This window comes from Podarcis tiliguerta, assembly GCF_965153285.1.
Source record: "Podarcis tiliguerta genome assembly, chromosome: 18".
Taxonomy (NCBI): domain Eukaryota; kingdom Metazoa; phylum Chordata; class Lepidosauria; order Squamata; family Lacertidae; genus Podarcis; species Podarcis tiliguerta.
The window spans coordinates 2,235,563-2,261,272 of record NC_139551.1 but is presented as its reverse complement, the minus strand read 5'-3'; the positions used below and the strand labels follow the sequence as shown (position 1 = coordinate 2,261,272).

The following is a 25,710-nucleotide window of genomic DNA, read 5'->3' as shown; positions in this document are numbered from 1 at the left end:
TTGACTCAGAGCTCAAGTTAATGGATTTTAGCTAAGGAAAAATAGGGATTTTGGTGCCTGTTTCAAACTGCCTGCACAGTCAGTTTTAGGTTTGGGAATCCCATTCCTTCAATCTCTCGGTTGAGGCTACCTCGTTGGGTGAATCGCGCAGTTCACGAGGGGAGAGGAAACATGTACACAATCCTGAGCTCCTTCGAGGAAGGCACGGCGATATATTTAGAAATGAACAGCACTCCTAATAACTCGAGTGCCTTAGGTCGACTAAGCCAGGAGGCCTCAGTCCGGTTGCAGGCTATGACCACTTCTACAGAGGACCCCAACAAAAAACGTCGCCGCAGAACAGGCCAGGTCACATTCCCTACAATTTGCCTCTTATCACATTATATGAATTTAGCAGAGTTGAAATTAGACCATGTTTCCCAATCATACTGGCCGGCTCCCAGCCGCACTGCATCATGGTTTTGGTAGCCCCTCGCCTTGTCTGCCCTTTCTCCTCCAGTTCTTCCCCATTGGGTTTCCGGCTACTTTTGGACTACAGTCCCCATCATCCCTGACCACTGGTCCCGCTAGCTAGGGGTGATAGGAGTTGTAGTCCGACAGCGACTGCTGGAGAAACCCTGTGATTACCGTATTTTTTTGCTCTATAAGACTCACTTTTTCCCTCCCAAAAAGTAAGGGGAAATGTGTGTGCGTCTTATGGAGCGAATTCAGGCTGCGCAGCTATCCCAGAAGCCAGAACAGCAAGAGGAATCGCTGCTTTCACTGCGCAGCGATCCCTCTTGCTGTTCTGGCTTCTGAGATTCAGAATATTTTTTTTCTTGTTTTCCTCCTCCCAAAACTAGGTGCGTCTCGTGGCCTGGTGCGTCTTATAGAGCGAAAAATACGGTATAAGGTCGCAAAGCAAAACGCCGTTGCTGATTCCTGCTCTGCAAAAACTGTCGCAGCGTTTCATGGGGAAGAGGAACAGCCGGTGGTTCTTCTTTTGCCGAATTTCGGACTCTGCAGCGATGGTTTTTTTGGTAGGGTCCTCTCTACCGCCATGCACCCCCCTCCCCCCGGGGGAGAAAGGAGAGAGTAAAAGTAAGAAATGAGTGTTCTACGCACCATCGGACTTACCCCGAAATTGGACGCGGCAAAACGGTCGGAGGCAGAGACGTTGGTAGAGGCAGTTGTATGAGCGTAATAAGCGTTGATGTTAGCCAACAGAGTGCTCATGACTGCTGGCACCCCGGGGCACATATATTTCGAAGACAGGCAGGCAAAATGCCTGGAAGAAAACAAGAAAAGGAGGAGGGGGAAAACACAGTCAACGCAACTCGGGATTTAGGAAAGCAGCCTGAAACCTTGCAGCTGCGACAGAGAAAATGGGACATAACCTGAGATTTCGACAGGGACTATTATTATTATAGAAGGAGAGTCTCCACCCCCATCGCTTGGACTACTGCCATGCACTCTATGTGGGGCTACCTTTGAAGGTGACCCAGAAACCGCAACTAATCCAGAATGGGGCAGCTAGACTGGGGACTGGGAGCGGCCGCTGAGACCATATAACATCGGTCCTGAAAGACCTGCATTGGCTCCCAGGATGTTTCCGAGCACAATTCAAAGGGTTGGTGCTGACCTTGAAAGCCCTAAATGGCCCAGTATCCGTGAAGGAGCGTCTCCACCCCTATTGTTCAGCCCGGACACTGAGGTCCAGCTCCGAGGGCCTTCTGGCGGTTCCCTCACTGCGAGAAGCAGGGTTGCAGGGAACCAGGCAGAGGGTCTTCTTGGTGGTGGCACCCGCCCTGTGGAATGCCCTCCCGCCAGATGTCAAGGAGATAAACAACTACCTGACTTTTAGAAGACATCTGAAGGCAGCCCTGTTTAAGCAAGCTTTTAAAGTTTAACAGACCACTGTATTTTAATACTTTGTTGGAAGCCGCCCAGAGTGGCTGGGGAGACCCAGCCAGATGGGCGGGGTATAAATAATAAATTATTATTATTATTATTATGGGAGGTGTTTGTGCCTCGGCCCAGTATACCTGAAGGAGCGTCTCCACCTCGGACACCTGGGTCCAACTCCGAGGGTCTTCTGGCGGTTCCCTCCCTGCGAGAAGTGAGGTTACAGGGAACCAGGCACAGGGCCTTCTTGGTGGTGGCGCCCGCCCTGTGGAACGCCCTCCCATCAGAAGTCAAGGAGATAAACAACTACCTGACTTTTGGAAGACATCTGAAGGCATCCCTGTTTAAGGAAGCTTTTAATGTTTAACAGACCACTGTATTTTAATACTTTGTTGGAAGCCGCCCAGAGTGGCTGGGGAGACCCAGCCAGATGGGCGGGGTATAAATAAATATTATTATTATTATTATTATTATTATTATTATTATTATTATTATTATTACATTTGTGTACTGCCCTATTCTTGCAGGTCTCAGGGCAGTCAACAACATAAAATCAGAATATTAAAACACAAAATACAGGAGGAGGAGGAGGAAGCCCTCTGCTTGGTTCACTGTAACTTCACTTGTTGTTTATTTCCTTGACTTCTGATGGGAGGGCGTTCCACAGGGAGGGCGCCACCACCAAGAAGGCCCTCTGCCTGGTTCCCTGTAAACTCACTTCTTGCAGGGAGAGAACCGCCAGAAGGCCCTCAGAGACCTAGAAGGCCTACACAGGTATCCCTGAAGGAGCGTCTCCACCCCCATCGTTCTGCCCGGACACTGAGACCCAGCTCCGAGGGCCTTCTGACTGTTTCCTCACTGCGAGAAGCGAGGTTACAGGGAACCAGGCAGAGGGCCTTCTCGGTGGTGGCGCCCGCCCTGTGGAACACCCTCCCGTCAGATGTCAAGGAGATAAACAACTACCAAACTTTTAGGAGACATCTGAAGGCAGCCCTGTTTAGGGAAGTATTTAATGCTTGATGTTTTATCGTGTTTTTAATACTCTGTTGGGAGCTGCCCTGAGTGGCCGGGGAAACCCAGCCAGATGGGCGGGGTAAAATAAATAAATTATTATTATTATTATTCCCACAGAGACTCACGTCATGGCCTGATAGATGGACTCCACTCCATATCTCATAGCAAACTCGTCCACAATCTCCTGGGCAGTTTCGTCAAAGTACACTTTCCACGCGTCGTCGCCCTTCGCCTCGGGTATCTTCACCACGCCGTTGTTTTGGATGTCCGTCACGAAATGGAAGAGGTTCTAATGAGACATTGAGAAAGGCGGGGTGGATGGGTTAAAATTAAAACAGAAAATTACAGACTAAATTGAAGAAGAGGGAAAGGATTTGTTGAACCAGATAATTTGAACCAGAATACAAAAAAGGGAGGTGCGAGGAAGTCGAGGAAATAAGCTAATGAAAGATCTGGATACAAAAATTTGGATTGGTGTTTTTGAATTTTTTTTTCTTAGGTTGTATTGTTGTTTTGTATTTTCTCCCCCCCCCTTTTTGTTGTTGTTGTTGATGTATTGTTTGTTGAATTTGTGTATTGTTTTTCTTTTATTGTCTTTTTTTTATAAGTATAAAATATCTAATAATTTTTTATTAAAAAAAAAAAATTAAAACAGAAAAGTCATGTATCTATGAAGGAGGCTATACTACAAACAGTCCCACTTATAAACGCCATCTCCAACTCCTCAGAAAATTCCATCAACGGTGCCTCTGAAAATTTATACACATCACTTGGGAAGACAGGCGAACTAATGCCAGTGTACCGGAAGAAGCAAAGATCACCAGTGTCGAAGCAACATCAACTTCGTTGGACTGGTCATGTTGTGCGGATGCCTGCTTATTGTCTTCCAAAGCAACTACTCTCTTCCAAACTTAAAAACTGAAAGCGTAATGCTGGTGGTCCACAACAGAGTTTCAAAGACTTTCTTGGCAAATCTAAAAAAATGCAGTATAAACACCGACAACTGGGAAACACTGGCCTGCGAGCGCTCCAGTTGGAGAACAGCCCTCACCAAAGGTGTTGTGGGCTTTGAAGACATTCGAACTCAGGACAAGAGGGAGAAACGTGCTAAGAGGAAGGCATGCTCACTGGGATCAACTCCTGCCCGGAAACCTATGTCCCCACTATGGAAGGACGTGTGGATCCAGAATTGGCCTCCACAGTCACTTATGGTCTCACTGTGAAAACCGTTTTCATGGAAGACAATCTTACTCGGCTACAAGGGATCGCCAAAGAAGACGACGACCAGAAACAGTATACAGTGGTACCTCGGGTTAAGTACTTAATTCGTTCCGGAGGTCCGTTCTTAACCTGAAACTGTGCTTAACCTGAAGCACCACTTTAGCTAATGGGGCCTCCTGCTGCCGCCGCCGCACCACTGGAGCACGATTTCTGTTCTCATCCTGAAGCGAAGTTCTTAACCCGAGGTACTATTTCTGGGTTAGCGGAGTCTGTAACCTGAAGTATCTGTAACCTGAAGCGTATGTAAGCCGAGGTACCACCGTATAGCGATGGCAACTGAAGCTTGCAATAGTACCCACTTTAATGGGTTGCCATACGTCCAGATTTCCCCAGACGTTTCAGCGATTTTCCGGCCGGACACTGTTTCCGACGGCCAAACAAAAACACCAGCCCTGTCTTCTGAACTAATTCAGGACCCAATTCCAGGGAGGGGAAGGTTTTTCTGCACTTTGGGCCCAGGGAAGGACAACACCCACACGCCCCTGGCAGATCAGAGAGGGCCTGTGCAAAGCACTGGTTCCTAGCTGCGTGGGTGTGGATCTTGAGGAGATTTCACCCCTCCCATATCCAAGAATCTCCTGAGGAGTCTGCTGATTCTGCAGAGAGGAGGAGGCGTGTTCTGATATCTACATATTCTGCTCCAGCACCACAGTCAGTGTGAGAGTCGGTCAGAGAGTGAGAGAGTCGGTCAGTGAGAGAGTCAGTGAGTGAGTCAGTCAGTGTGTCGAAAAGACTGAGTGTTATCTCTGTGTAGATAAGGTCGCTGCAGAAAGCAGCTGAAACACTCAGTGCACTCCAGCTTCTCCATTTGTATATAGCTTGTATAGTACAGTAGCTATTAGTGAATAAAAGAAGATACTCTTCAGCGTTGTCGTCCAAGTGATTTATGCTCTGCTGTACTCTGCTGTACAACGACTGTCTTCTTGGTGGAGTGACTTTCGGTGCTCACAGCTCTGAGATGTGAGTCCACAGGACTTAGACCTGTTCCTGTGAGAAAGGTGGTCTCCTGGAAGTGCTACCCAGCTCGCCTGGCCCAGTCGGGGCTGAAGTGGATGAGTCCAGTTGGTGACACTGGCTCAAGGGCGATGCTGACAGATCTGTCCCAGAACAGAACGGGCATCAAGGCCTTGTGTACCCTACTTACCTCATGTAGGCAGGTGTATTGCACATGATACGGCGCCACTTTTTCCTCGCCTTTGATCTCCACGCTGATGTGCAGCCGGATCGCCCCAGAGACGGCCGATTTGTCCGTCCGCTTATCTGAAACAGTCCAGGGGAGAATTTGGTAGCAAGCATCACATTTGGAGAAAGGTCAGTTATGCTGCGCAGGTGTGCAGAGAACAAGTTGCCTGATAATGATGGCTTTCAGGCAAAATTTCTACGATCTCTGCTGCAGGTACCCAACTGCGTCCCCAACCCCATACTTCTGTTAGAAGCTGGTGAACGCCCAATTTCAACTAAAGCGTGGTGGTGCTGCCCTAAAACATTGGCTCAGGATTTCAGGGTTTGATCTAGAGATGGGTTTGTACCAACACCAGACCAATGAGGAATTTGACAGCAAATGGCAGAACATCATGGCTAAAAAAGCCACCTCTATTGGTCTGTCACTCCCCCAACTGTATTACCTGGGTTATGAAGGCGCCCAAAAGATGTTAAAGCAAAGATTATGGGATAATGCACACAGTGACTTGCGATCTCGATCACACGCAGTCTGTACTCCGCTGGCAGTAGGGGTACAATATGGGCATGTCTTTAAATTAACACCTTACATTAAAAACCTGACAGTACCAAATTATCGAAGGATAATTTGGATTATGGAAGACAATCTTACTCGGGTATGAGTGATCGCCAAAGAAGAAAGAAGAAGAAGAAAGAAAAGAAAGAAGGAAGAAGAAGAGGACGAGGAAGAAGAAGAAGAAGAATAAGGAGAAGAGGAGGAAGAGGAGGAAGAAGAAGAAAAAGAAGGAGAAGGTGAAGAAGAAGGAGAAGAGGAGGAAGAGGAAGAGGAAGAGGAAGAAGAAGAAGAAGAAGAAGAAGAAGAAGAAGAAGAAGGAGAAGAGGAAGAGAGTTCAAAAACCTCTGCAGGACCCATTGGTTTTCCCATTGCTGCTCTAGAGCTTGACATGTGCCCAGCTTGGACTCTGCAACTGCCTCAGGCCCACTCAGATGGTGTTGGGAGTCAACAGGGGACTTCCCCTGCCGCCTTCGCAGTCGCTTACCCAAATTGTACCAGACGTCCATCTCCCCGCTCAACGTCCGCACCTCGATGATCGTCTGGCCCAGAAAGTCGTCTGATTCCCTCTTAAAGCGCTGCTTCACCCGAGACTTGATGTCGTCGTCTTCGTCCCAGACACGCACCTTAATTCGATCGGAGGAGTTATGGCATTCACTGTGTGGGATGTAAACACAGGAGCAGTCAATGACAACATTCCTAGAGTGTACATGTTAGAACATGGGGAGGGATGTCTGTCCAGCAAGCAGGGAAACTTCCTGGGGACGGACTTCCTCCGCATGTGACCAGAGGTGGGTGTGGCCTCACCTGTGCAGGTAAATGATAAAAGCACAGGGCAGGCAGCCACTCTCTCTCTCTGCCATCTTCCTTCGATGAGGAAACATCTAAGCATGCCCTCTTGGCTCTCAGCCAAGAGAGGAGATAAGGACTATCTTGCTACAAGATAGATTCTGAATTTATGTAACCTTTTAAAGCTGTCTGCCTTCTGGGATCATATTGTGAACAGAACATGAGTAAACTCTTTTATACTTTTATGAAGACTGTGTCGTGTCTTGTATTTTAAGAGGGAACAAAAGGGGTAATTACCAGAGTAATTATTATAGAGGTTCTAGCGAACCTGTGCAAGCGTTACCGTTGCGAATTTAAAGGGGAATGTCATAAACTCTGCTGATATTTTGGGAACTTGTTAGCACAAATTGGATTAGGATATAATCTCACAATATATCCTCTCCTGCAGCCCAGAACATTCCCACACACTGTTCTTGCGGAAGATCGGTAAGAGAAGCAGGCAATGTCATGAACAAGAGCCGTTCGAGATCCTCAGCTACGATTCCCAGAGGTCCCCCCGCAAAACTTACACTCTGAGGAGATCACGGCGGGGTGTGTGGTTCTTCCCCACACCTCCATGGCTTTACCCCCCACAATAACCCTGCGAGGTAAAGGTAAAGGGACCCCTGACCATTAGGTCCAGTCTTGGCTGACTCGGGGGTTGCGGCGCTCATCTCGCTTTACTGGCCGAGGGAGCCGGCGTACAGCTTCCAGGTCATGTGGCCAGCAGGACTAAGCCGCTTCTGGCGAACCAGAGCAGCGCACGGAAACGCTGTTTGCCTTCCCGCCGGAGCAGTATCTATTTATCTACTTGCACTGGTATGCTTTCGAACTGCTAGGTTGGCAGGAGCAGGGACAAAGCAAAGGGAGCTCACTCCGTCGCGGGGATTCGAACCGCCGACCTTCTGATCGTCAGTCACGACTGGACCTAATGGTCAGGCGTCCCTTTACCTTTTACCTCCAGGTCCTAGTCTGACGCTCTAACCAGTTTGCCACCCTGGGTGAAAGGTTCATCTCTTGCTGCATCTAACTGAGCGGTCCCCAAACTTCCACTGACTGATAGACCAGAAAATTGCTGACAATCTCAGTGGACCAGCTAGATGCTGTCTGGATCTTCATTTTGCTTCTTTTATTTCTTATATTGCTTCTTTTATTTCTTATATTGCATCACATCCTGTACGCCATAGAAGCCCAATTAATTTGAACTGTAAGCATGGGCTCCTTGAATGAAGCCCGTGGACCCGCCGGCAGTCTATGGACTGCAGTTTGGGAACCCCAGATTTGATATATGATTTGATATATGCTAGAGACGAGACCTTTGCCAACAAAGGTCCGTAAAGTTAAAGCTATGGTTTTCCCGGTAGTGATGTATGGAAGTGAGAGCTGGACCGTAAAGAAGGCTGATCGCCAAAGAATTGATGTTTTTGAATTCTGGTGCTGGAGGAGACTCTTGAGAGTCCCATGGACTGCAAGAAGATCCAACCTCTCTATTCTGAAGGAAATCAGCCCTGAGTGCTCACTGGAAGGACAGATCCTGAAGCTGAGGCTCCAAGACTTTGGCCACCTCAGGAGAAGAGAAGACTCCCTGGAAAAGACCCTGATGCTGGGAAAGATGGAGGGCACAAGGAGAAGGGGACGACAGAGGACGAGATGGTGGGACAGTGTTCTCAAAGCTACCAGCATGAGTTTGACCTAACTGCGGGAGGCAATGGAAGACAGGAGGGCCTGGCGTGCTTTGGTCCAGGGGGTCACGAAGAGGCGGACACGACTAAACGACTACACAACAACAATAACAGAGATGAGGACCCCGGGATATCAACTCACAAGTGGAAGTTCTCCTCCCAGATCGGGTTCAGGTTGCCGTAGATGGTTTTGGTCCTCTTTTTCGTCTTCCCGACCTGGACGGTGACGTACGGGTCGCTGGATCCGGTCTTGTCCTTCGCCTGCAGCCCTTGCGCACAAACCACTGGTCGAGCGATCCCATGCGCAGCCAAGTGCCGTTTTGGTGGGTTTCATGTGCACCGGGGGCGACCCCCCAAAAAACAGCCGCAAAACACAAAGAGAGAAAAATGAGGGTGGAAAATTATTTTATTTATTTATTTATTTATTTATTTATTTATTCATTCCCCGCCCATCTGGCTGAGTTTCCCCAGCCACTCTGGGCGGCTCCCAATCAAGTGTTAAAAACAGTCCAGCGTTAAATATTAAAAACTTCCCTAAACAGGGCTGCCTTCAGATGTCTTTTAAAGATAGGATAGCTACTTATTTCCTTCACATCTGAAGGGAGGGCGTTCCACAGGGTGGGCGCCACTACCGAGAAGGCCCTCTGCCTGGTTCCCTGTAACCTCACTTCTCGCAGGGAGGGAACCACCAGAAGGCCCTCGGGAGATGGACCCAGGTGTCCGGGGTGGATGTTGGGGGTGGAGATGGTCCTTCAGGGATACTGGGCCGTTTAGGGCTTTCAAGGTCAGCACCAACACTTTGAATAGTGCTCAGAAACGTACTGGGAGCCAATGCAGATCTTTCAGGACCGGTGTTATGTGGTCTTCACTCCCAGTCCCCAGTCTGGCTGCCACATTCTGGATTAGTTGCAGTTTCCGGGTCACCTTCAAAGGTAGCCCCATGTAGAGCGCATTGCAGTAGTCCAAGCGGGAGATAACCAGAGCATGCACCACTCTGGCCAGACAGTCTGCGGGCAGGGAGGGTCTCATCCTGCATACCAGATGGAGCTGCCCTGGACACAGAATTAACCTGCATGGACAGCTGTGAGTCCAAAATGACTCCAGGCTGTGCACCTGGTGAGGGGCAGGCCAAGGACAAAAGAGCCTCCCCACAGGTTGCATCCCTATTTGTAGGTGATGGGCCTGTGAGGGACATTGCTAGATTTACGTATAAGCTAAACAAGCTATAGCTTAGGGCCCCACTTTCTTGTCCCCACTGTGGAAGGATGTGTGGATCCAGAATTGGCCTCCACAGTCGCTTACGGACTCACTGTTAAGACCGTGTTCATGGAAGACAATCTTACTCATATCTACAGGACCGCCTCTCCTGGTCTGCCCCGCAGAGGACCTTAAGGTCCATGAATAACCATAGTTTAGAGGTCCCGGGCCCTAAGGAAGTCAGACTATCCTCCACCAGGGCCAGGGCCTTCTCAGTGATGGCTCCGACCTGGTGGAATGCTCTGTCCCAGGAGACCAGGGCCCTGCAGGATTTAACCTCCTTCCACAGGGCCTGTAAAACAGAGCTATTCCGCCTTGCCTTTAATCTGAATTCAGCCTGATCTTTTATTTCCCTTCTCTTCCCTCCCCTTTTATGAAGATCACCCACTCTGAGACCCCACAGCTAATTCTCCCCTGGCCTCCTCGCTGGCCCAAGTAGGACCAATTCAGCCAGCTAGCCCTGGGGATTATCTAATAGATTTTTCAATTTTATTGTTATTTATGTTTTTATACTGTATTTTATGCTGCTTTTACAATTTAATGCAATTAAGTGTTTTAAATTTGTTGTTAGCCGCCCTGAGCCCGGTTTTTGAAAAATTATTATTATTATTACAGTTGTACCTTGGGTTACATATCCTTCAGGTTACATACGCTTCAGGTTACAGACACTGCTAACCCAGAAATAGTGCTTCAGGTTAAGAACTTTGCTTCAGGGTGAGAACAGAAATCGTGCTCTGGCGGCGCGGCAGCAGCAGGAGGCCCCATTAGCTAAAGTGGTGCTTCAGGTTAAGAACAGTTTCAGGTTAAGAACGGACCTCCAGAATGAATTAAGTACTTAACCCAAGGTACCACTTGTATATTACTCGGCTACAAGGGATCGCCAAAGAAGATTTCTCTATGCTCATCTGGCTCCATGTGTTTGCGCATATCTACATGCCTGTCTGTATAAACGGCCACCGGCTTGACGTACCTGTGATACTGATCTTGGCTGACCACTTTGAGGTCCCATCCAGAACGCTCTGCTTCACAGCTTTCATCTGCTGAGTGTGAGTGGTCTTGGAGACGGCAAAGATCTCCTGGATCAGCTCAAAGATCTCGGGCTTATTGCGCTCCCGGATCTTCATACGATCTTTCAGCACCATGATAATATTCTGTGTGCGGTCCTCGGCCCCATGCTTCGAACTTTTCTCAGCCGCCCCTGGACAGAGAGAGAGAGATTTGCCGTGGATGGGTCACTGCAATGCATTCTGATTATTCCACGCATTAGGAAACCTGTTTTACATTTCATAGAAGCGGGAAGACCTGTTACACAGCAGAACAATAGGTTGTGCCTAAGAAGATCAAACCTATCCATGAGAGTCCCTATCTCTTGAGAGTCCCATGGACTGCAAGAAGATCCAACCTCTCCATTCTGAAGGAAACCAGCCCTGAGTGCTCACTAGAAGGACAGATCGTGAAGCTGAGGCTCCAAGACTTTGGCCACCTCAGGAGAAGAGAAGACTCCCTGGAAAGACCCTGATGCTGGGAAAGATGGAGGGCACAAGGAGAAGGGGACGACGGAGGACGAGATGGTGGGACAGTGTTCTCAAAGCTACAAACATGAGTTTGACCAAACTGCGGGAGGCAGTGGAAGACAGGAGGGCCTGGCGTGCTCTGGTCCGGGGGGTCACGAAGAGGCGGGCATGACTAAACCACCAAACAACAACAAAGAGCAGATTCGTTGAAACAAGTGTGCATGTTTTGGTCCTGCCCGTTGGTTTCAATGGGAAGGGGGGGTCTACTCTAAGTTAGGACTAAAGGTAAAGGGACCCCTGACCATTAGGTCCAGTCGTGGCTGACTCTGGGGTTGCGGCGCTCATCTCGCTTTACTGGTCGAGGGAGCCGGCGTACAGCTTCCGGGTCATGTGGCCAGCAGGACTAAGCCGCTTCTGGCGAACCAGAGCAGCGCACGGAAACGCCGTTTACCTTCCCGCCAGAGTGGTACCTATTTATCTACTTGCACTTTGACGTGCTTTCGAACTGCTAGGTTGGCAGGAGCAGGGACCGAGCAACGGGAGCTCACTCCTTCATGGGGATTCGAACTGCCAACCTTCTGACCGACAAGCCCAAGAGGCTCTGTGGTTTAGACCACAGCGCCACCCATCTAGATACAGCATTGGCCTAATCTAGGAGACTCTCATTATGATGAGGATAATAATAATAATAATAATAATAATAATAATAATAATAATAATAATTTATTATTTGTACCCCGCCCATCTGGCTGGGTTTCCCCAGCCACTCTGGGCGGCTTCCAAAGAAACAAAAAATACAGTAAAATATCACAGATTAAAAACTTCCCTGAACAGGGCTGCCTTAAGATGTCTTCTAAATGTCAGGTAGTTATTTATCGCTATGGCATCTGACGGGAGGGCTTTCCACAGGGCGGGCGCCACTACCGAGAAGGCCCTCTGCCTGGTTCCCTGTAGCTTTGCTTCTCGCAATGAGGGAACCGCCAGAAGGCCCTCGGCGCTGGACCTCAGCGTCCGGGCAGAATGATGGGGGTGGAGACGCTCCTTCAGGTATACTGATCTTTTAATAATAATAATAATAATACAATGATGGTAATTTTAAAAAAGACATTTGTCAGGGAACTGCCTTCAGAGCTGGAGGCGGAGAGGAGGCTCCAAAGGGATGGCGGAGAGGGTCCCAGTAGGGAGAGAGGCAGCCCATCCGCTGGGGAAGGAAATCAGCGTAACACCAGTGGAGAAGGGGGGCAGATGGGGGAATCGGAGAGGTGGCTCCAGGACTCCTCGCCGGAGACCAGCAGAGAAAGTACGAGTACTCCGCTGCCCACACCCTCTTTGCGCAGAAGACTTCCACGCAGGGAGATGAGGAGGAGACTGGGTGTCAAGCAGCTTCTATGCTGGAAGAGGTTCAAGAAACGCCCACTGATGGATTCTGCCAGTGACTGAGGCAGGCACGGAACTTGAGGCTGTCCAGACAGAAAGGGTTCAACCAGGTAACCCAGCCAGGAGTGGCGGCAACTTACGCACGAGCAACCCCTAGAACCATTACAACATTGTATTATTTTTATTGGCAGATCGCCTTTGCTAACTGCGGGGCAAAATGCTTTGTGACTGTCAATGGTGAGAAGCTGCAGATTTTGGAAACGCGGGGTGTGTATTTTATTCCTCTCAGTTCAGACAGAACCCTACACCCTCCGACCCCAAGACAAACCCAAGCAAAGAAGGCACCCCCTCCTCACTTTGCAAGCAGTCGGCGTTGAGGAGGTCTTGACACTTCTCGTGGCACTTGACTCCGCATTCTGTACACCGCATGCCTTGGCGCGCAATGCCCCAGAGCAGACCCTCGCACTCGTAACAGTAGGTGGGCGTTGTGGCAGTCCACACCTCGAAGTTGTGGGGGGTTGTGCAAGAGATGGGGTAGATTAAGGCTTGGAGGGTCTTCTTGTAAACATGGTTTTTCTGGAGGGAGACAACGAAAAACACACGCTCTGGCTGTGGGACACACTCTCTCGACTCTTTATAAAAGAACGGAAATGGTTTAGTGAATACAGTCATACCTTGGATCTCAAACGCCTTGGCTCCCGAACAAATCGGCTCCCGGACGATCGATACCCGGAAGTGAGTGTTCTGTTTTTCAACAATTTTTGGAAGCCAAACGTCCATCGTAGCTTCCGATTGGCTGCTCCTGCAGCCAATCGGAAGCCGCGCCTTGGTTTTTGAATGGTTCCGGGAATCGAATGGACTCCCAGAACGCATTCTGTTCGGAAACCAAGGTACGACTGTATTTACAAACAAACTGTAAACAGATAAGAACACTGGCAGGTTCGTTGTAATAACCTTCAGTTTCATAAGAGTATATATTTAAAGTAGATGAATAAATGAATAAATTAAGTTAGTTTGGAATATGCAGAAAATATTGAAAATAAATCTGCAGAAAGAGGGGGAAGGAAGTCAAGTTTTGAAATGTTAAAATGACTGTAAAATTATTGAAATGTATAAACCTGAAAATCTCTGTCTCTCCCTCTCTCTCTCTCTCTCTCTATATATATATATAGTGTACCCCATCACAAGTTACCTGATCAGGCAAGGTATGACAGAGGCAATACAGTGGTGCCTCGCAAGATGAAATTAATTCGTTCTGCGAGTTTTTTCGTTCTACGAGTTTTTTCGTCTTGCGAAGCACCAATGTGTATTGATGGTTTCCCATAGGAATGCATTGGCGGTTTTTAAAAAAAGGCGCAAGACGTTTCGTCTTGCGAAGCAAGCCCATAGGGAAATCCGTCTTGCGAAGCAACTCAGAAAATGAAAAACTATTTCGTCTTGCGAGTTTTTCGTCTTCCGAGGCATTCGTCTTGCGAGGTACCACTGTACTAGAGAAATCTCTGCTAGCCCTTTTTAAGCCTTCAGGGGCCTCCAGTCCTTTGCTTAGACAACATCTGTTGTAGCTCAGCCAGAAGGATTTACTGGGAGCTGTCCAGAGTGCTGACTTGGCTTGCCAAGCCTTCAGGAGACTCTGCTAAACAGATCAGCCAGCAGTGTCCTGTTAGGGTTCAGTCCTAAGCAAACTGAGGAGATCGAGGTCTCCCCAGAGGGGGAGAAAGACACCCCTCCCAAGCAGATCTCCAAACTGCCGGTGACCCTGAAGAGCTGTTGGATCTGGGCATCTCTGCTCCCGGACTGGAGGTCTCTGCGCTGGCTGCCTGAGATCCCAGTTGGCTCTCAGATACCCCTTTCCCTACTGAGATCAGAGCTGATGGTGCGTGCACCAGGAAAGACCTTCAGTGCTGATGCTGTAGCATCTAGCTAGCAATGCACGAGGCTACATGCCGGAAGCACATTTGACCACATCAGGGCAGCCAGGAAAGGGGTAGAGCCTGTCATGACTAAAGTCTTTGAGGGCAGAAACTGGAAAGCACTGGAAGATTCTAGAAGGTTCACTTCTGATGTAAATATGGTTTTGACTATCTCAAGGTCACGCTGAGCCAGGAGAGAGAAATCCCTGTGCTCAGAAAGCTTCTCTCTCTCTCTCTCTCTCTCTCTTTCTCTCTCTCTTACTTTCGTTTGTACCTCGTGCGTCTGACGTTTTTGTAACAAGCCTTTGCTTTTTAGTAAAAAATAATAATATCATTCTGGAACTTCTGACGCTGCGTGGTCTTTTTTCATTTACTGCAAGACGCTGTCCGTCAGTGTCTCCTTCTCCCCTACAGGCTCCCTGTCTGAACTGTTTCACTGCTGAAGCAACATCTCCCAGCACTAGGGATATGGAGCTGTCCATGGTCCTGAACTTTCATGCCTTGCTCGGACTGGAAGAGGCACTGCTTATTGCTTCCACGTCCCCTGTGGGCTCCCAGTGTAGCCTTATTAGACTATACCGACTGGTGGGGTCTGCGTTGCTCCCGGGAGGGAGGAAGGAAGTCAAATGACACCGAGGTTGATTCAGAGAAAGAGTTTATTCTGCTCTCCGGAGCAGCAGAAAGGCACTTGCGTGGTCACAGTCCACAGCAAGTCCAAAGAAATGAGAAATTTCATGTAGTATATATATCCTCCAGGCACCCTCTCCCCCCTTCCCCAGGAATCCAACCACGTCAGCTTATACACGTAAGTTGACATCCATGACCATAAACAGATATTCCTGTTCCGGTACTCTTGACCATAAAAGGTTGTTCCTGTTCCTATACTCTTATCTTGGGGCAGGAAGGTCACCAACTCTAAGAGCACTCCTGGCGCCATTCCCGGGTCTCTTGTCAGACCTGACAAGGTCTGTGTGTCTTTTGTGGTCAGGATGTAAGATAAGACCCAGACGTGCCATCCCTGCTCCACTCGGAACTGGCAAGGCCATCCATTGCCGTCACGGACTGATAAAGGAGAGGGCTTTGAGCACTTGTTTATACAGCCGTCTTTCTGTTTATACATTGACTCAAGAGCTCAAGTTAATGCATTTTAGAAATGTTCCCTTGGAGGAGGAAAAATGTGGATTTTGGGTCCCGTTTGAGACTGACTGCACAGAAACCCATTCCTTCGCCAGGACATGTTCTCTTAACACAAAAGAACCACCCAAGAGCATATATGTATATAAGAAAGGAGGAACTGGGACACTTACTAGCTCTTCATTGTTTAAAGTGCTCGATGCGAGTGCTGATGTGATTCCAGCTTTCCTGGACTGGACCAAGGACTGTTGGAAGGAAGCATAGAAGGAGAATAATAATAATAAATAATAATAAATTTTATTTATATCCCGCCCTCCCCAGCCGAAGCCGGGCTCAGTGCGGCTAACAACAATTAAATAATCAAACAATCAAAGAATCCAACATTCTAAAAACATCCCATTATAAAAATTAATTAAAATCAAATTAATGGCAACCGTTAAGCAAAATTCTGTGCAGGTTGCCAGAGGAGGGAGTCAGGCTGCGCCCTGGCCAAAGGCCTGGTGGAACAACTCTGTCTTGAGGCCCTGCGGAAAGATGTCAGGTCCCGCAGGGCCCTAGTCTCTTGTGACAGAGCGTTCCACCAGATTGGAGCCACAGCCGAGAAAGCCCCGGCTCTAGTTGAGGCCAGCCTAACCTCTCTGAGGCCTGGGACCTTCAGGATGTTTTTATTTGCAGACCGTAGGTTTCTCTGTGGGGCGTACCAGGAGAGGCGGCCCCATAGGTACGAGGGTCCTAGGCCGTAGAGGGCTTTAAAGGTTAAAACCAGCACCTTAAACCTGATCCTGTACTCCACCGGGAGCCAGTGCAGCTGGTATAGTACTGGATGAATGTGATCTCGCAGCGAAGACCCCATAAGGAGTCTCGCCGCGGCATTCTGCATGTCAAAAATGCAGTGCAGAAAAACGACAACAACAAAAGTTGAGACACTGCATTCATGGGGTCTTCACTTAGGCATGGGATGGGGGGCGTGATTAGGAAGCGTGTGTGCCCCTCCAGCATGGCTGAAACCCAGTGGCGTAGCGTGGGGGGTGCAGGGGGGGCCGGCCGCACCGGGCGCAACATCTGTGGGGGGGGGGCGCACTCGCACTCGCAGCTCTCTGCCCCTACCTGGCTCACTCACTCTCTCTCACTGCAGTGCTGGCTGTGCGAATCCGATCTGAGCCGCCGGGTCGCCGCTCACTGTGGAGGGGAGGGTGCCAGGGCGTGCGGTGCGGTGCGGAGAGAGAGAGAGGGACTATCTGGGGGAGGGACAGTGCAGCGGGGGGGGCGCAAATTACTTGCCTTGCCCCGGGTTAGGGGGCGCAAATTACTTGCCTTGCCCCGGGTGCTGACAACCCACGCTACGTCACTGCTGAAACCACATTCCCCATGTGGCTGTGAAATCATGTCTGCTGGCACCAATGTACCGTATTTTTTGCTCTATAAGACTCACTTTTCCCCTCCTAAAAAGTAAGGGAAAATGTGTGTGCGTCTTATGGAGCGAATGCAGGCTGTGCAGCTATCCCAGAAGCCAGAACAGCAAGAGGGATTGCTGCTTTAACTGTGCAGCGATCCCTCCTGCTGTTCTGGCTTCTGAGATTCAGAATATTTTTTTCCTTGTTTTCCTCCTCCAAAAACTAGGTGCGTCTTGTGGTCTGGTGTGTCTTATAGAGCGAAAAATATGGTAACAAGCTGGGAAGGAACTATTGGAGTTTTCTCCTGCCTCCAGAAGTGATTCATAAACTCATCAACGTCAAAACAATTTACAATCGAGTGGCATTGGGGAGTTTGCCCATCACTGTTCTTATTTGGGAGAAAGATTTGCGAGCCCTGAGCAAGAAAGAGAAATAAATAAGGAGACAAAGACTCACCATAGCCTGCAAAGGCGTGTTGGTCAACGGTTGAGCAACAGAGGAAGAAATGAGATGTTGTTAGGAGGACTCAGACAACCAGGTATATATATATATTTATACATAAAAGACCAAGCTTCCAAGCTTGAATTTCATTCTTCATTCGTAAGCAGCAGAATTCCCTGTCACCCACTGTGATGGCCTGGGATTCGGACTCGGAGGCTGAACCTGAGGAATCCCAGCCTGCACAGGAGTCCCCACCTCCAGAACCAGCTGAGCCGGGGCTGGGGCTTGAGCCTGAAGGGTCCTCACCTGTGCTGGGTCCGCAGGTGAGTCTGCTCTGGCTCCTGAGGTGATGGAGGACCCATTGCCTGCAAGTGCTCCACTCTCAGCCCCGTCAGAGGAAGCTGAGGTTGCCTCTGGGTCCGGTAACCCTCCAGCCTCTCCTGAGCTACAGAGGCTCAGGGCAGAGAGGCAGAGGGAACTAAGTTCCTACAGGAGGAGTGCTCACCTCCAGGCCAGGAGAGGCGAGTCACCTGAGGATCGGGGCCGCCCTATGCCTTGGGGCAGATAAAAGCCAGCCAGCCCCAGTCCCAAATTGTGGGAGCAACGTTGTTGGTTGCTAGGTCTAGCCTGAACCCTGTCCTGCTTTCCTGCCTGAGCTCCTGACCTGTCCTGGCTTCCTCCTTGCAAGCCTGTTCCTGACTTCACCCAACTCCCTCCCCTGCACCCAGCTTCAGCTACTACGGACTGCCTCCACGTTGCACCTTCGACCACGGACCGGGCTTGCACCTCACCTCTTGGGTAACCCATGGGACCAGCAGACCCACTACCTAAACACGTTGCGGCCTTTGTTATTCTAAATCAGGGCTTGATCACCTTCTTCAGCCTGCAGGGGCCTATTTCCCTCATGGGTTAACTTCCGGGGCCGCATGCCAGCAGTGGGCGGGGCCACAGGGAAAGGGGTATGGCCAGTGGCCAAAGTAGGCCGTCCCAAAGGCGTGACTCTTACCTTTGCCCAGTAGGTTAGATCGCAGCCGTGCCAAAGTCAGTGACTTGGGCTGGTCTGGCAAAAGGGGGTGGTGCCTGGGAGCCAGATTTATAGGTCTGGGTGTCTGGGTTCAGTCTATGACCCGCAAGGTTCTCCACCCCTCTTGTAATTCAGGGTGGCAGTCAACTGCACAGGTGGAATTTGAACCTATTCCTTTTCAACGAGGCTAGAAAAACTAAATAAGGTAAAGGGACCCCTGACCATTAGGTCCAGCCGTGGCCGACTCTGGGGTTGCGGCACTCATCTCGCTTTACTGGCCGAGGGAACCGGTGTACAGCTTCCGGGTCATGTGGCCAGCAGGACTAAGCCGCTTCTGGCGAACCAGAGCAGCGCACGGAAATGCCGTTTACCTTCCCGCCAGAGCGGTATCTATTTATCTACTTGCACTGGCATGCTTTTGACCTGCTAGGTTGGCAGGAGCTGGGACCGAGCAACGGGAGCTCACCCCGTCACGGGGATTCGAACTGCCGACCTTCTGATCGGCAAGCCCTAGGCTCTGTGGTTTAACCCACAGCGCCACCCGCGTCCCTAGAAAAACTAAATACAAACGTGATATTTTGGGTCACTTTTGTTAACCACCCACAAGTCACCTCAAGCTCAATCTCTTCTCCCCTCAACCGCACAGGCAATGTCTTCACACGTACCAGATTTTCCAGGCGATGGTTTAGGAAAATGGGCACAAACCGCAGCCCCCACCCGCCTCGAAAACCCCCCTCACATGCAAAACTGAGGCATCAGCTTTCCCAACTTCAGCAGTCGGGGTTTAGACAGGAGGAAAGACAGAAAATAAACAGTGGCAACCAGTAGGGAAACTCGCGGAGGGGAAAGGCGGACAGATATAGGGAGGATAGTCAAAGCTAGACGTTGCGAGAAGGGAGCAAGAAAGCGAAGAGAGGCTAAGCACAGGAGCTGGGCAAGAGAGCACGAAATGTTGGAATTTTGGGGCATGGCAAAGCTGCGCCCAGCAAGGATTCATTTTGCGATGCCCACCAAGGGGACTGCGGTTGATTTAAAATAAAATGAATGAAGGCACCGACATAATAATAATAATTAATAATAATTTATTATTTATACCCCGCCCATCTGGCTGGGCTTCCCCAGCCACTCTGGGAGGCTTCCAAAAAAATATTAAAATACAGTGGTGCCCCGCAAGACGTAATTAATTCGTTCTACGAGTTTTTTCGTCTTGCAAAGCACCAATGTATATTGATGGTTTCCCATAGGAATGCATTGGCGGTTTTAAAAAAAAGGGCGCAAGACGTTTTGTCTTGCGAAGCAAGCCCATAGGGAAATCCGTCTTGCGAAGCAACTCAGAAAACGGAAAACTCTTTCGTCTTGCGAGTTTTTCGTCTTCCGAGGCATTCGTCTTGCGGGGCACCACTGTACTGCAATACATCAAACACTAAAAGCTTCCCTAAACAGAGCTGCCTTCAGATGTCTTCTAAAAGTCTGGTAGTTGTTGTTCTCTTTGACATCTGGTGGGAGGGCGTTCCACAGGGCGGGTGCCACCACCGAGAAGGCCCTCTGCCTGGTTCCCTGTAATTTGGCTTCTCGCAATAAGGGAACCGCCAGAAGGCCCTCGGTGCTGGACCTCAGTGTCTGGGCAGAATGATGGGGGTGGAGATGTTCCTTCAGGGATACTGGGCCGAGGCCGTTTAGGGCTTTAAAAGTCAGCACCAAAACTTTGAATTGTGCTCAGAAACGTACTGGGAGCCAATGCAGATCTCTCAGGACCGGTGTTATGTGGTCCCAGCGGCCGCTCCCAGTCCCCAGTCTAGCTGCCGCATTCTGGATTAGTTGCAGTTTCCGGGTCACCTTCAAAGGTAGGCCCACGTAGAGCGTGTTGCAGTAGTCCAAGCGGGAGATAACCAGAGCATGCACCACTCTGGCGAGACAGTCCGCGGGCAGATAGGGTCTTAGCCTGCGTACCAGGTGGAGCTGGTAGACAGCTGCCCTGGACACAGAGTTAACCTGTGCCTCCATGGACAGCTGTGAGTCCAAAATGACTCCCAGGCTGCGCACCTGGTCCTTCAGGGGCACAGTTACCCCATTCCTCTTGACCCCTTATTTGGTCACCTTAAGTCATAGTCAAGTGGCCGTGGAAACTCTGGCTCTCTGAAAGGTTTGGGAATCTCTCCAAATTTTGGTACTCACAAAATGCTACAATTCCTCAAGGTTTCTTGGCTAAACTGAGCATAGCTTCCGATGCAGTAGTCTTGGGAACTGTAGTTCCAGGCCTCAATAATGCAGGGTTCATATTACTGGGACAAAACTACAGTTCCCAGGTTGCTTCGATGCAACACCAATGAAGGTACCCTGGAGACCTGTTCTATGGCGCTCAGGAGATCATAGTTTTCAGGGTTCCTTGACTGTAGTTTGTAAACTCTGTTCAGAGCCTCCAGTTAAGGAACCGTGGGAACTGCGGTTCATTGGAGATCTATTGATCTCTGTCTAACACTGAGAGGTCAACGCAGACACGGTTCCAAAGTTTCCTTGGCTGCAAAGGAGTATAAGAGGCGAGAAAGACCCTTGTACGTTCAGCAACTGTATACAGTGGTACCTTGGTCCTCAAACAACTTGGAACCCAAACTCTGCAAACCCGGAAGTAAGTGTTCCAGTTTGCGAACTCTTTTCGGAAGCCGAACGTGCTCCGTTTTGAGTGCCACACTTCCGATCTGATTGTTACGCTGAGTTCTGTCTGTTTTTGCTATTTATTTTGTCTTTTTGTTTTTCTGGCTCTTTTTTCATTTCGTTGTTGTGACGGTGTGGAACCCAGTTCAGCTGCTGATCGATTGATTATGTGGCTGCAGCACATTGTTTATCGCTTTCGTTTTATGGGTCAATGGTCTAGTTAGATAGTAAAATTCATGTTAAATTCCTGTTTTAAAGGTAAAGGGACCCCTGACCATTAGGTCCAGTCGTGGCCGATTCTGGGGTTGCGGCGCTCATCTCCCTTTATTGGCTGAGGGAGCCGGCGTACAGCTTCTGGGTCATGTGGCCAGCAGGACTAAGCCGCTTCTGGCGAACCAGAGCAGCGCACAGAAATGCCGTTTACCTTCCCGCCGGAGCGGTACCTATTTATCTACTTGCACTTTGACATGCTTTCAAACTGCTAGGTTGGCAGGAGCAGGGACCGAGCAATGGGAGCTCACCCGGTCGCGGGGATTCGAACCGCCAACCTTCTGATCAGCAAGTCCTAGGCTCTGTGGTTTAACCCACAGCGCCACCCGTGTCCCTAAATTGCTGTTTTAGGGGTTGTTTTTAAAAGTCTGGAACGGATTAATCCATTTTGCACTCCTTTCTATGGGAAAGCGCACCTTGGTTTTGGAACACTTTGGTCTGGGAACGGACTTCCGGAATGGATTAAGTTCAAGAACCAAGGTACCACTGTAGAAGAGTGAACTTTTGCCATGAAAAAATCATGCCTAGCCACACATCTCATAGCTTAACACAGCCCTTCCCAAACTTGTTCCCTCAATATGTTGTTGGGCTACAGCTGGAATTGACGAGAAGCTAATGAAAGGAGGTGGTCTCCTGATGGCTGGAACCCTCTCCACAGCCTTTGGAATGCAGCACAGAGATGTTGTTGGGCTGTCAGCTCCCACCATGGGAGTTGGGAGTCCAGAAACACATGGAGGACATGATTTTGGCAACCTCCGGTCCATGCAGACTGCCGCCAGGTCTTTAACGGAAGAAGCCGGGCATTGAACATGGGACCTTAACACACAGAAAACCGGTGCTCTGCCCACTGAGCTTTGGCTCCTGGGAGCCCACATGGAGTTGTCAACAAAGGCAAGCATGCACAGGTAAGGTTTGAGGTAGACAATGCCAACCGCAGCTTTGGAAAGGGGGCGCCTTTATTTACACAACGACGGAGGGCTATCCCCTGGGAGGGCAAGAAGGGTTGGGTGAGCCAGGGCATGTGTTGGAAGGGAAGAAAAAGGAGGAAATTCAGACGCAGGGAGACAGGCTGATGTTCCTCATTGGACAAGGGTTCCGTGTGGCTTCTGTTAAAGCGACGGCGCCGTATGAAAATACAAGACAACCGATCCCGAAGCCTCTTGTAAGCTCACTGTTTCAGCAAGCCTGGCAACTTGGAGGGGAGATCTCCTTCTGTTCCCCCGCCCCCAGGCTGTCCGTTAGGTGTGGTCAATGCTGTGTGGGATGTAATCCACTGGGAGCAGTCAACTACAACATTCCTTGTTTTCCTAGAGTGGACATGCAAGGGGATGTTTGGTTCAGCCAGTCGAAACTTCCTGTTCCTCCTGGCTGGAGCATCCTTCCTTTGCATGTGATAGAAGGCGGGCGTGACCTTACCTGTCAAAAATAATTTATTATTTATACCCTGACCATCCGGCTGGGTTTCCCCAGCCACTCTGGGTGGCTTCCAACAGAATATTCAAACACAGTAACTTGCTAAACATTAAAAGCTTCCCTAAACAGGGCTGCCTTCAGATGTCTTCTAAAAGTCCAGCTCCCACCTGTGTGGGATGTAATCCACTGGGAGCAGTCAAGTACAACATTCCTTGTTTTCCTAGAGTGGACATGCGAGGGAATGTTTGGTCCAGCCAGTCGAAACTTCCTGTTCCTCCTGGCTGGAGCATCCTTCCTTTTGCATGTGACAGAAGGTGGGCTTGACCTCACCTGTCCAGGTAACAAAAGGATGAGTCACGCAGCACTCTCTCTCTTTTTTACTTCCTTCTTCGTTTGACCAGCTTTTAGCTAGGACTGCTCCGCTAGCTCTCAGCTAGCAGAAGCACTGGGATTATTCCTCCACATGTACATCTTTGTAACTAAGTCTGCCTTCAGGAATCCAACAGCGAACTGATGTGAGTAAACTTCTTTTATTGACTTTGAATAAGATTGTGGTGTATTTATTATTTTAAGAGGCATTCAAGGGAACTTGCCAAGAACGTACAATTCAATCGGAGACAGACTGAATTGTATAATAGTGAGAGGCTCACACGAGCCTGCAACCAGCCATCTGCCGTGCATGTAAAAGGGGAATGTATTCCCCCATATGGGGTAGATCCACATGTACATATTTGTAACTAAGTCTGCCTTCAGGGATCCATCTGTGAACTGAATGTGTGAGTAAACTTCTTTTATATGCTTGACACAAGATTGTGTCGTGTCTATTCTTTTTAAGGGGGAGATAAGGAGACTTACCAGGAATCCAATATTAAGCGGCTTAAGCGAGCCTGCATCAAGCTATCTACTGTGCATGTAAAAGGGGAATGTAAACTCTGCTAAGCAAAGGAACTTGCTAGCGCAAGTTAGGAAGGATATTAATAAGCAGTATATCTTCTCCTGCCTCCCTGAACATTCCAACAAATGCTTAGTGTTAATGTTTAGACTTATTACAAGTTATTTTAAGTTAAAGTCTGCTGCAACTGGATTTCTTATGGACAGCACCAACCCTGAAATTATTCGATTTGTGACCATTATGCTCATTTGCCTTCAGTAGCGGTAAAGCGCTGCTGGATGAGATACAATTGCATCTGGTCTACTCTGGAAGAAATCCTGCAATGTGTTTAAGTTTTTAGTCTGCTTAACGATAACAGTGGAACCTTGATTCTCAAACGGCTTAGTTGTCGAACAAATCCGCTCCCGAACGCTGCATACCCAGAAGTAAGTGTTCCGGTTTGTGAACGTTTTTTCGGAAGCCAAACGTCGGCTTCCGACTGAGCGCAGGAAGCTCCCACAGCCAATCGGAAGCCGCGCTTGGTTTTCGAAGGGTTTCGGGAGCCGAACGGACTTAAGTTCGAGAACCAAGGCACATTACTCTGGATCAATACTGAGTAGGATTCCATGACCAAATTTGCCAATGTATACGCATTTTGCAAGCAATCTCCCCTACATAATATTTCTCTTTACGCTTCTCTCGGTGTGCACATGTGTGTACACACATGCACAAACAGGCATGTGTGTCCCCAGCCAACACGGGAACCCCAAATCTCCCCAGACCAGGCTTGCGCCAAATTGGTGGCGCTTCCAAGAGAGCTTGCCGGATGCGGGTGACGGGGGACCCATACGATGCTCTCGCTTTAACCACCTCGTTCCTCACCAGGTCGCTGATGACTAGTGGGAGTGATTTGCATCCAGGCCTAATGTCAGGCATGCTGTCTATGCAGCGCAGAAACTTGACCGCCGCTCCCCTGGGGGACGGAAGCAGCCCAAAAAACGTCCCAGAGAAGAAAGGGGGGAGAGAGGGGGTGGAAACAGAAACAAGAATGAGCTGTATTAGCGAAGCGGAGCGAAGGCGAACTCAGCGAGGTGTGTGCCGCAGAAGAGTCGAGATAATGGAGGGCAAGGCCTTCAACCCTGTGAGACAGTTCCAATTTCTTCTTGTTGTTGTTGTTGTTTTTATTAAAGATTTTGTTGATTTACAAAAGTGTGCAATGTCTCTCTCTCGTGTCCCCCCCCCCCCCATGTAACCTTTTTACAAATCATTTTCATTTGTTGAGACATTAGGAAGAAGAGGGGGAAAGAGGTGGAGAGGGGGAGAGACGGGGGAGAGTGGGGTTGGGTGGCGATGTTTCTATTTCACTTATTATATGTAGGGTTTGGTGTCAGCGTTGCTTGTGCAGGTTCTTTGCTGTTCACTTGTGTTCCCTTTGGTGATGAGAGGGGTTGGGGTTGGCCTAGGGTGTGGTTATTCATTTGTGGATTGGCTGTGGTGGTCTTTGTTTTCATGTGTGAGTGGGGTAGGTGGGTGTTTTGGATCAGGTTAGCCAGATTGATTTGTATGCTGTTGTTGGATTTTTGTCGTCTTGTTGGGCTGTGTATGTGATAAAGGGGAGCCATACCGGGGTGAAGGCGTCTCCTTCTATTTGTCCCCATGTCAGTTTCAGTTTATTGGTTAATTTTTCTAGTAGGGCTGTTACCCATACTACTTGGTACCATTGGTCCATGCTTACTCCTGACAGGTCTCTCCAGTGTCTGGCTATGATGCTTCTGGCTGCTGAAAGTAGGTGGGTTATGAGTTCTTTGTGGTGTAAGTGGGCATTATTGTCTTGGAAGATGTTTGGTAAAGCCAATTCTGGGGTGATTTCTAATACTTGCTTGGTTATTTTACTTATTTCTCGTACGGTTGTTATCCAGAATGGCTGGATTTTGGGGCACTCCCACCACAAGTGGAGATATGTGCCTCCTTCTTCTTTTCGTTGTGGCGAGGGGGTGGTTTGGCAGCTGCGGAGGGGCAAGAAAACCCTGCA

General features: G+C 49.3%; 1 protein-coding gene across 2 annotated transcripts in view; it reads right to left on the bottom strand.

Annotated features, from left to right (window-relative positions):
- Positions 1-25,710, bottom strand: part of LOC310668307 (protein unc-13 homolog A) — a 115,823-nt gene that overhangs the window by 50,096 nt on the left and 40,017 nt on the right. Inside the window, exons 1-9 of one of the 2 annotated variants that reach the window (XM_083421391.1) lie at positions 17,464-17,482; positions 15,787-15,858; positions 12,926-13,145; positions 10,649-10,876; positions 8,564-8,705; positions 6,399-6,568; positions 5,324-5,439; positions 3,024-3,187; positions 1,117-1,267 (exon numbers count right to left, since the gene is read on the bottom strand). In XM_083421391.1, the coding sequence (XP_083277517.1) occupies positions 1,117-1,267; positions 3,024-3,187; positions 5,324-5,439; positions 6,399-6,568; positions 8,564-8,705; positions 10,649-10,876; positions 12,926-13,145; positions 15,787-15,858; positions 17,464-17,466 (1,266 nt within the window). In that variant the 5' untranslated portion in view covers positions 17,467-17,482. Of the gene's footprint in view, positions 1-1,116; positions 1,268-3,023; positions 3,188-5,323; positions 5,440-6,398; positions 6,569-8,563; positions 8,706-10,648; positions 10,877-12,925; positions 13,146-15,786; positions 15,859-17,463; positions 17,483-25,710 lie in introns of those variants that run through there. The other variant, XM_083421392.1, reaches the window with a different exon arrangement.